Source organism: Panthera uncia (genome assembly GCF_023721935.1).
Source record: "Panthera uncia isolate 11264 chromosome B3 unlocalized genomic scaffold, Puncia_PCG_1.0 HiC_scaffold_1, whole genome shotgun sequence".
In the NCBI taxonomy this organism is placed as follows: domain Eukaryota; kingdom Metazoa; phylum Chordata; class Mammalia; order Carnivora; family Felidae; genus Panthera; species Panthera uncia.
Window position 1 is genome coordinate 74,110,168 of NW_026057582.1, and position 11,157 is coordinate 74,121,324.

General features: G+C 42.8%; 1 protein-coding gene across 1 annotated transcript; it reads left to right on the forward strand.

Annotated features, from left to right (window-relative positions):
- Nucleotides 1-7,798: 7,798 nt before the first annotated feature.
- RNASE12 (ribonuclease A family member 12 (inactive)) lies at nt 7,799-8,501 on the forward strand. The gene has a single exon (XM_049613197.1). It carries the CDS (start codon nt 7,879-7,881, stop codon nt 8,314-8,316), a length of 438 nt encoding a protein of 145 aa, XP_049469154.1. The 5' UTR covers nt 7,799-7,878; the 3' UTR covers nt 8,317-8,501.
- The last annotated feature ends 2,656 nt before the right edge of the window (nt 8,502-11,157 follow it).

An 11,157-nucleotide genomic window follows, 5' to 3' on the forward strand; every position in this document is an offset into this window, starting at 1 on the left:
TTTCTTTCTTTCTTTCTTTCTTTCTTTCTTTCTTTCTTTCTTTCTTTCTTTCCCTTTCTTTTTCTTTCTTTCTTTTCTTTCCTTACTTATTTATTTTTACACGTTTATTTATTTTTGAGAGAGAGAGCACATGCATGTGAGCAGAGGAGGAGCAGAGGGAGACGGAGACAGGATCTGAAGCGGGCTAAGTGCTGACAGCAGAGAGCCCAATGTGGGGTTTGAATTCACGAACTGAACCGTGAGATCATTACCTGAGCTGAAGTTGGATGCTTAACCAACTGATCCACCCAGATGCGCCAAGCAGGGGCAGACTAAGGAGTGGTTAAGGGCTGGTGGTGAGGTCATTAACCCTTCCCTAATAACTCTGCAACCTCCACTCCCATTCTTTCCTATGGGCAGTTCATGTTTCCTCAGCTTTAGGTAAAGCACTCAGAAAATCCATCTTCAAGAAGAGTGCCCCTAGCGCCCTCTTGTGGCATGATCACTGTCTCCTGCACGCTCCTCTATGGGAACTCTGTGGTCACCACTACAAGGACAGAGGGGCCCAGGCCTTGGGGAAGAGGAGATATAAAGCAGAGGATGATAAGGGGAATAAGCAAACCCCATATGAGAATGACCAAGGAAAGGGACATTCAAAGGGAGTTCTAGTGAAGGGCTGCTGATGGCTGCTGGAAGTAGTGCATGTGAGTTAGTGTTAAAGATTTTTTTCTCAGCCCTATATGTGTTTGGTGGGCATTAAAGAAGTTAATGCAGGACTTATAAATTTAAAAAGCACTCCTCAACGAGCTTCTAAAGTGCCTTTGGGAAGGGCACTAAAATTCTAGTAGTAGTGAGTGATGGGGTTTGGATTATTTTTAAATGAATATTGAAGGGCAACCCCCCAAACCAAAAAAAAACCTGGGACTACTTAAGTTACATTCCCTTTGTTTATAGTTTCCTTGGTTTGCACTCTGGTGCCATCTATGGCTCCTAGTGCCTTGCAGCAGTTCCCAAACTGCTATTCCATAGAACCCTGTTCCTTTGGATGCTAACAGTGGTGCCACTCAAATGAAGCTTCATGCTCAAATCAGTTTGTAAAGTTCCAAATCAAAGGAAATTAGTCAAGCCTCTCAGAATCTCATGCTTTGTGAATTTCGTGACTCTTCAAGGGAAGGAATATGATAACAATGTTTCTGAAGCTTTTGATCAGGACACTTCTCTTGAATAGCACTTATTGCCATTTTCCAGAACACTGTTTACCTGAAGGCAAGTGGGAAAAGCGCCTGCTTTTCCTCCAGTGTTTATTCCCCCTTTCTTTTTAGTAATAACAACCAGAATTTTAGCTGGGCACATGACAACCCAGAATAAATCCAGCGTTTGCCGCTATCCTTTGCAGTTGAATATGACCGTGTGACCAAGTCATTGTCAATGAGATTCAAGTGGAGATGGTGTGTGACACTTTGGGATGTACCTTTAGAAGGCACTGCCATTCCCCTTTTGTGCCTTTCTCCCTGCTGGCTGCTCCCTGCTCCCTGCTGGCTGGAGATGCTAGCTAGGGCTAAAGTGGCCATCTGGACAGTGATGTAGAAGCCACATCCTGGGATAGAAGTCCAGCACCTTGGAGCACCTCACCAATCCGGCACTAACTACCCCTGGCTTTCTTTTACATGAGAAATAAACTTCCATCTTGTTCATACTGCTGTTACTTTGTGTTTTCTGTCATTAGCCGCCATTTGGGAAATGTGTAATGATAATCTCTTTAGATTTTTTTGTAATTTTTTTTTCATGCTTATTTTTGAGAGGCGAGAGAGAGAGAGAGAGAGAGAGCACAAGTGGGGAAGGAGCAGAGAGAGCGAGATGCAGAATCTGAAGCAGGCTCCAGGCTCTGAGCTGTCAGCAAAGGGCCTGATGCGGGGCTCGAAACCACGAACTGTTAGATAATGACACCCCTTTTTTTTCTTTTTAAAAAAATAAAAAAAAAATTTTTTTTAGACAAGAGAGTGAGCGTGATCAGGAGAGGGAGAGAGAGAGAGAGAGAGAGGGAGAGAGAGAATCTTAAGCAGGCTTCATGCTCAGTACGGAGCCAGACGCAGGACTTGCTCTCATGAATATGATATGATCTGAGTGGAAATTAAGAGTCAGATGCTTAACTGACTGAGCACCTAGGCACCACTGGTTTTGTTTTTTTTTAATATTTTTTCAAAACCAGTTGTGTATTAGGATGTATGTATAGCCTGGGAATGTATATAGAAGCCAACAAAAATAATAAAGGATATTAAGAAAGATTGGAATAAGGCAAGGGCCCTTCCTATTAAAAGCATTTATGATTAAAAGATATATTCTAACAATAAATATGCTAATTGTAATAAATTGGGTTATTGAAAGTATTCTTGTAAAGTTTCTATACATAGAGAGTTTATATAAGGGAAATTAAGAAGAGTGTTTTCCCTTGGTTGGTGCTGTTGGCTAGTACAGGTCCCATAGTGAGAAGGAGCAAGAATTGTTTGCCTTCCAGATTCTCCTGGGCCCCTACCTAGGGAGGAAAAAAGAAACTTAATAATGGCATAAGTTGAATTTCTCCCCAGCTTAGTAGGACAGAAGACTTAGAATTAGATTCAACTTTATATAGAAGCAATTAAGAAATGTAATTTTCTTTCCCATGTTTGTAGAATAAGACTCATATTGGCTAGGTAGCAAAATATTTATTTACTATACTTCACTGATCTTTTAAAGTGACTGGATGCTCAGAAAAGGGTCTTTATTTGGTTATAAGTAGATTGATGGGAAGGTGGGGGGCAGGGAGGGGAAGGTGGAATCCAGGAGACCTCATGAGCTATCCCATCAAGCAAGGGAGGCTCTCAGGACAGGAATGGAGAGAGATGGAGGAGTCAAAAGGGAACTTTTGGGGTTTTTACAGCAGATGGAGATTTATAAACTAGTTTTTATTATTGTTGGTATGATAACCTATACTCTACACCCAAGAACACTTCAGTGGTATCTACAACTTGCTAAAAACTTGTGGAATTAGATTTGCTTTGGGAGATTCAGCAAAGTGATGAGCCCTCTATTCTGTTGATCTACTTGCTGTTTTACAATCACCTTAAAATGGTGACTGACAACAATAAGAATTATGTTGACCCTCAATCTGGAGGCTGACCAAGCTCAGCTAGGCAGTTCTTACTTGAGGTCATGCCTGTTTTTACTCACATGGCGGCTGGAGCTGGATGATCCCACAGGCTTTTTCACTCAGCCATCTGGCATCTGGGCTGAGAAGACCTGAGCATCAGGGAACTGGAACAGGTGGGGCAATCTGAGCATCTCTTTCTATCCATGTGGCATCTCCCTGCAGTGGCCTCAACGTTACCCGACTTCGTACTTGGTGGCTGAAGGCACCCAGAGTGAATGCCCCAAGAGAGCCATGGTCAAGCAGACCTAGTCTCAGAAGTCATCAGAAGAGATGGGATCAATTGCACCAGGCTAAATTAGTGGGAGCAGGCACAAAGGCCCACCCAAGTTCTCAGGAAAGACTGTGAACTCTACCTTTTAATAGAGGAGTGGCAAGGTTCTGGAAGAGAATGTGGAATGGAAAACATTTTGTGGCCATTTTTAGAAACTACAACCTGCTCTATAGCCTTAAGTTGAGCATGGCATTGGGCAATTGCAGACGCCTTGCAAGAGTAGCCAACCACATCCACAGGACACTAATGACCTCTACAGTCTCCTGTGGGAGAGCCAAAACTGGGGGAGCTCTTTGAGCACTTCTCTCTATCCAAGTGTCCTCTTCATGCGGTGGCCTCAGCACAGTGGAACTTCGTACACAGCAGCTGAAGGCACCCGGAGTAAGTGCTCACTTCCTCTGCTGTCACTTTGAGACTCTTGCCTGGTATCATGGGATACTGGAGCTGGGTAGTTCCCCAGCTGTCCTGAAGGGCAGCTTATTCATTTGATGAAATGAGTGATTAGGGAATTGCAAATGATGTGTTACATCCTGACACTAATTTTAGTTTCCAGCAGCTATGTGCCTCCTGTAGTCCCTGGCTTTTGCCCCAAAGCTCAGCAAAGGGGGGTTGGGATGTGGGGAGGAGTCTTAGGAAAAATTCAATAGTCCAAAAATAGATCCAGTTTTCCCTCCCTTTCCTTCCTTCTTCCTCTTTTTCTTCTTCCTCTTCCCCCTACCCCCTCCTTACCCTTCTCTCCCTCCCCCTCCTGCCCCTCCTCCTTCCTCCCCTCCCTCTCCTTCTCTCCCTCCTCCCCTTCCTCTCTCCCTCCTCCCCCTCCCTTTTCCCCCTCCCCCCTTTTCCCTTCCCCCCTTCCTTCTTCCCCTCCCCCCTCTCTCCCTCCTCCCCTCCTCCCTCTCCTTCTTCCCCTCTTCCCCCTCCTTCTTCCTCCCCTCCCCCTCTCCCTCCTTCAACTCCTCCCTTTTCTCTTCTTCCTACTCTAGCTCCTCCTCCTCCCCCTTCTCCTCCTCCACCCTCCCTCCATCCTTTCTTCTTTCCTTCCTCCCTTCCCTCTTCAGGCGCACAAAATTGAGTTTATCATATTCTGTTTGTAGCCTATGCTAGGCCTTTCCTTTGTTTTATTCAATTTTATTATTTCTCTTTTTATTCCTTGTGACTGCTTCTATTTCTCTCACCCTCATGGACACATGTGCTAGAGTATTTAATCCATGTTCTTCCATCCTATGTATTGTATACCCTTGGAAAATACATTGTATTATTTTGGAGCATGTATGTTTTAAATTTTAATAAATAGAACTTTCATTCTGGTTCTTACCATTTTTCACATGGCACTATGTTTTCCAGTTCTATCCATGTTGCTATTTATAAATCTATTTTTTGAAACTGCTTTATACTATTTTATTTTATGTATTCAACACATCTTCACTCATCCATTCCCCTCAAGAGGGACACATAAGTTGCCTCCAGGCCTGCTCTGTTACCAGTCATGCCATGAGCAACCATACATGTGCTCCACCTAGAAAAATTCTGGTGGAGTCTGTGCCCAGGATGGGGTCACAAGGGCTCAGCATATACACATTCATTCTAAATTAATTAATTAATTAATTAATTTGAAAGAGCATGAGTGGGGGAGAGGGTCAGAGGGAGAGAGAGAGAATCTCAATCAAGCAGGCTCCATGCTTAGCACAGAGCCTGTTATGGGGCTCAATCCTACCAGCCTAGGATCATGAGTCAGTCATTCAACCGACTGAGCCACCCAGGCGCCCCAGGTATACCCATTCTTAATTTCACTAAACACTTCCAGGTTACTTTCCATCACCACACCAATTTTCATGCCCACTAATATTTTTGCCAGCACTTGATAAAAGATTTTCTTAAAAAATATATATATATTTTTTAATTTATTTTATTTTTTAGAGACACAGAGTCTATGTGGGGTAGGGGGCAGAGAGAGAGGGAGAGAGAGAGAAACTTAAGCAGGCTCCATGCTCAGTGCATGGAGCCCAACCTGGGGCTCGATCTCTTGACTCTGAGATCATGACCTGAGATGAAATCAAGAGTTGGTTGTATAACCAACTGAACCACCCAGGCGCCCTGAATATTTCATTTTTTTAATTAGTCTCTACACCCAACCTAGGGCTCTAACTCACAACCCTGAGGTCGAGTCACATCCTTCATTGACTTAGCCAGCCGGCAGCCCAAATATAAGATTTTCTAATTTTTGAAAACTTGATGGTTATAAACTGTTATCTCTTAGTTATCTTAATTTCTATTTATTTGATTACTAGTGAGGTTGAGCATTGTTTATCACCCATGTTGACTTTCTCTTCTCAAATTGGCTTTTATAATTTTTGACATTTTTTTCTCCTTGTAAGTTTCCTGTCTTTTTATTGCTGACACGAGGGAGTCCTTTACATCTAGATGTTAACTCTTGTTGGTTTTAGGTATTACAAGTGTTTTCTCCCAGACTGCCAGCATTATTTAACATGTGAACCCAGTCTTTGTTCAATTTCTGCAGGGTAATACTCTGAAATGTACAGACAGGTCTAGCTGCCTCAGGTGAGGACAAATTTTGTAACAAATGTTGCCTCCCCCTTCTGTAAACTTAATATAGCATCTATAGTTCAGGTACTTGGAAGTCCTGGCAGGAAATAATGAACATGCTATAATTATACATATATTTCTCTTTATAAGATGAAAATGTTTCTGCAGATAGTGTGCAAAGCAAAATTTTGTCACGAGAAGTAATTAATTATGCATTTACATCTTTGTGGCACTGTGCAACACATATCCCAAAAAGGACAGTTTGAGTTCCAAAAGAACGCCCATTCTGCAAAATTTGGGAAAGTAAATAATAACCCCTTAGTCATTCATTTCCATGGTCTGGGATTTTGCTTTGGTTGTTGATGTATAGAAAGACTTTGAAGCCTTTTCCAGTATTGCAGACCATTTTCCACCCCAAAATCACTTTCTTCTTACCAGTTAGAAAGAGGAGACTATGTAGCTGTCTCTCCAAAAAAGAAATCACTTTGGGGCAAGAAGTAGTAAAATTAAGTCTATTTTCCCATTTCTATATCAAATGACCAGGAGATGATAGCAACAAAAAAGCTCTTATTTTCTCAGTGTCTTATACCACGGTCTTGTATCAAACCCTCGTCCACTGGTTCCCTATGTCAGTTTCCCAAGAATACCATAGGCCAGTGGTTCCCAAATTTTGTTCCATATTAGAATCATTGGGGGAGCTTTAAATATCTCAGGCTCAGGTCACAGCCAACACCAGTTAAAGCCAAATGTCTCAAGGTGGCATTTAAAAATGCCCAGGTGATTCCAGCGTTCAACAATGGGTTTGGGAATCATTGCCATACTTCCCCAGGAACCCAGAACTTGATCAAGGCTAATGTTAATGTCAGGGAGTTGTTTCTGTCCTTCACACCACGTGGGAACGAGGCTTGCTAGGACTCGATGTTCAAGTGTTAAGTGTCAAGAGGGTGAGACTCTTGTTCCTCTTGCCCTCTTCTATCTCCACAGTAATCTGTCTGCAACATTTCTTCTTGAATGAAATGGGGATAATAGCTACTTCCTAGGTTTGCAGGAAAGACTGACTGCAAATCTGGGAAATAGATGATAGTGTGTCTGACACACAGCAGGACTTTAATAAATGCTTTGGAAAATCCACGTTTGTTTAATGAGGACACATTCAGGACCTGCCTTATGTAACTCTCCCTCTGAAGATAACTTCTCGTCCTTCCCAATGACACCCAAGCACACTCTTCACAGGCTCCTCCCTTTCTGCTCTTTTCACTTTGGCCCTCCCCACACTCACCTGGCTCCCTATCAGTTATTGCCAAGGAACAGCTAGACACAAAGGACTTTCTCAGATCTATGGTCACAAGGACATGTTACCTGTGAGAACTACAGAAAAAACACAAGGTGAGAGGAGTTAGCTTGGTAGGAGAGATTGGAAGAACTGGGAAGAAGAGATTAATAGTGCTGAAAACGTGGAACTGGATGGAATTAGTGTTGAGGCAATTAGGATAAAGGAAGTCATTCAGCAGTAGGAATAAAACAATCAACCATGGGTACTTTTGAGCATCCTTCTACATGTCCAGCTCTGTGTTAAGTACTCTGATGGATTCAGGAGAAACAGAAGATCTCAAGGAGCTTGCAGAAGCAAAACAAATACGACACAATGGGAATGACCAGAGAACAGTTCAATGCCAAACGCTGAGAGCTGAAATAGATCAAAAGGGCTTGCTTGGGGAACTGTTCCTCCAGCTGGAGCCTGAGATTTTAATTAGCAGAGACAAGGAAGTAAAACATCCCAAGGGTGGGGGAGCAAAGTCAGGGGATGGGGCTGGAGGAATCTGATCACCTTCTGCTATGTCCTGTCTCTTCTTACTCTGTAGGGCTTACAGCAGATGTGAAGGGAATCTCACCCGTGATGATACTAATGGTGATAATTTACCTGATGCTTTTGTTCTGGGAAAACGAGCAGAATGAGGAAGGAGAGGGGTCCACCATAGAGCATCTGCATGTGGACTACCCTCAGAGTGACTCTCTTGTAAGGTACTGCAACCACATGGTCTTACAAAGAGTCATCAGGGGACCTGACAATACCTGCAAAAAGGAGCATGTTTTCATCCACGAGAGGCCTCGAAATATCAACAGTGTTTGCACCTCTCCCAAGAAAATGACTTGTCAGAACCATTCTTCCACTTTGTGTTTCCAGAGTTTGACAAAGTTCAGAATGACAGTGTGTCAGCTCATTGGAGGCACCAGATACCCTGCCTGCAGGTACCACATTTCCTCCGTGGAGGGGTTTATTGTTATCACTTGTGATAACGTGGGGCCAGTTACTTTCCAGAGATATGTTAAATAAGTTGAGACCACCGCCTGGGTCTGAGGGGTACTGGTACTCTCCTCTCTTGCAAACTTCTGTATGGGGTACTGGTATATTGGTTCCTCTCTCAGGGGTACCAGTAACTGGTTCGCCCTGGAGCACACCTCAACTGTGGACATGGGGTAATGCTTTGTGTGAATTGGGTAGCCACTAGTAATTCATCTGTCCTGCTGGTACAGCTAAGCTGGAATCATTTCATTTTGGAATAATAACAATAATAATAATAATAATAATAAAAACTCAACTGAATTGAATCATAAACTCTTCATGTGTTTTAATTTCTTGTCCCTTTTCTCTGGGTCACATGTTGAGAGCCAAGAGTGAATCCGAGGCAGAGCTGGGATTCAGGTAAAGTGAGCAAGGTGCTCACTTCATGTACACAGTTTAAAGGCGCCCAAAATCCCAGTAACCTGGATAAAAAACATTTAAAAAAATCAAAATTAATGCAAAAATTTTCTGATGAATAAAATATCTGAGTTTTAAATCAAGACCCAATCTGACAGGGTTGGACTTAAGGTGACATGAATTAGTGAGTTAGCCAGTACAGGGTCAGATCCTATTATTTGACATTTTGGTATTTTTCATCAGAGATTACTTTGCATTAAATTAATATTTTTTAAGTGTTGCATTAAAATAGTATTTATCTTGATTACTGGGCTTTTGGGTACCCCCTTAAATTTCGTACCTGGAGTGAGTGCCTCCATTTGTCTCACAATGCTCCCAGACTTGATCCTAGGTGTGGAGGCATTTGGAGTCATTGATGAGGGTCTCCTCTGAAGAGGGCATAGATAATTCAAGCTGCGTCTGTTTACATTTAGCAGCTGCCTCTGTGCCTTGAAAGAAGGGGAAAGGGAGAGTGGAAGGATTGCCTGATGGGTCAGAAACCATTTCCCTTAAAGACTGTGGTGAGAAATGAATCCAGATTTCCCAGGAAGAGATTGAGACTCTCAGAGCTTAGTACCTGGACGCTTGTATCCGCAGAGGAAATAGAGAATTTGCATCCTAACTCCTGACTCTTTTCCCCTTATAGATCTTACAGTGGAACTGATTGTTTAACTCCCCCACATCCAGCTATGGGCAGGGTGTCTTTTGAGTTAGAGGGTGAGCCCAAAGAATGCAGAGGAGAGGTTCCTCATTCTGGGGATTTGATTAAGTCCTGTTCTTCTCTGAGCATTAGCCCCCTCACCTGGGAAGTGAGGGGCTTGGACCAGCTAGTCTTTGAGGTTTCCAGGCCTATTACTCCACAATTGTGTTTCTCCTTGTTGGACGAAAGGGTTAGTACTGAGGAGTAGTGAGAAATAAGGGATAATTGGCAGCTGAGTGCCAGGTTACAGGGTCACTAATTCTGAGTTATGACATTTCGATCCTGTGAGAGCCAGAAACACAGTGACCTAGAGCTGGCACAGGCTATGCACAAGCGTTAGAGGGCCCTTTCTGTTCTCATCTTTTCAGTTGAGAGATTTTAACTATTGCATTATTTATTCGAACTTAGTTCAGGGTCAGATCCAAAAAGGAGGTACACCTGTGCTAGTTGTTAACTCTGTCTTTTGCAAGCGTCAAGTTCTAACTGATTGATTTGATTGAGGGAGGGAGGACATCTACACTTGTGAATGAAGGACACTTTGCAGCCTGGGAAGTAGACAAGGCTTACTCATTACCCATTTCTCCATGGGAATCCCACTGTCACCGTCGTCTTCGTGGAAGTTTGGATGTCACCCAGGAAGCAGAGCCCTCGGATGCTGAGTAGGAACAGGTGGTCCCTGGCAGATGACTTATTAGAGTCTAAGTAGCAGCATCATTTCTTGGGCAAAATTTTAAAGTCACTGAAATGTGTCTTTAAAGACCCTGTTTTTTGGGGCGCCTGGGTGGCGCAGTCGGTTAAGCGTCCGACTTCAGCAGCCAGGTCACGATCTCGTGGTCTGTGAGTTCGAGCTTCAGCCAGGTCACGATCTCGCGGTCTGTGAGTTCGAGCCCCGCGTCGGGCTCTGGGCTGATGGCTCAGAGCCTGGAGCCTGTTTCCGGTTCTGTGTCTCCCTCTCTCTCTGCCCCTCCCCCGTTCATGCTCTGTCTCTCTCTGTCCCAAAAATAAAAAAAATAAAAAAATTAAAAAAAAAAAAAGCTTTAAAAAAAAAATACAGACCCTGTTTTTATATTCTGAATTCTGATTCCTTTTCCTGCCCCTCTCCCCAGGATATATTGTCCTTTTTTTTTTTTCCTTCTCACTATTTTTCCTTCCCTTCCTCCCATAATCCCCCTCCTTCTAAGTAGAAACAGAATTTTGCAGATAAATGCATTCTCATTAAGGTGCTAGTAACTGAGACTGTCCAGTGGAATCTATTCTCAGAATATTTTCATTCAATAGGGATCAAAACCCAATTCAAACGAATTGTGATGTTTTAGACATTTGTAGTTTGGGAGGGTTTTTTTTTTTTTTTTTAATGGGCACCTAGAAGCCCCAATCAAACCCAAGTAGCTGTGAATTCTATCCACTTGAAATGGATGTTTCAGAAAAATGATTTCAGTCAAGAATCTCTGCCTTGCTCTTCCTTTTTATTTTTCTCCCCAGTATCTTTCTGTTTTCCTGTTATCACCTCATTATTGATGTTGACAGTAGAGGATATTTAGAAAAAAAATCTAAATCCTTCTTCCCTTCTACCTTCGATCTGCAGCAAGTCTATGTTTAAGCCACACACACAAACACATCCACTTAATTCCTAATCATTTATCAATAATCAACCCAGTTACTGAGGCTTATATATTCTTAGTGCTGAGTCTTTGCTCTAACTCACACACAGAACATTTTTAAATTACATATAATAA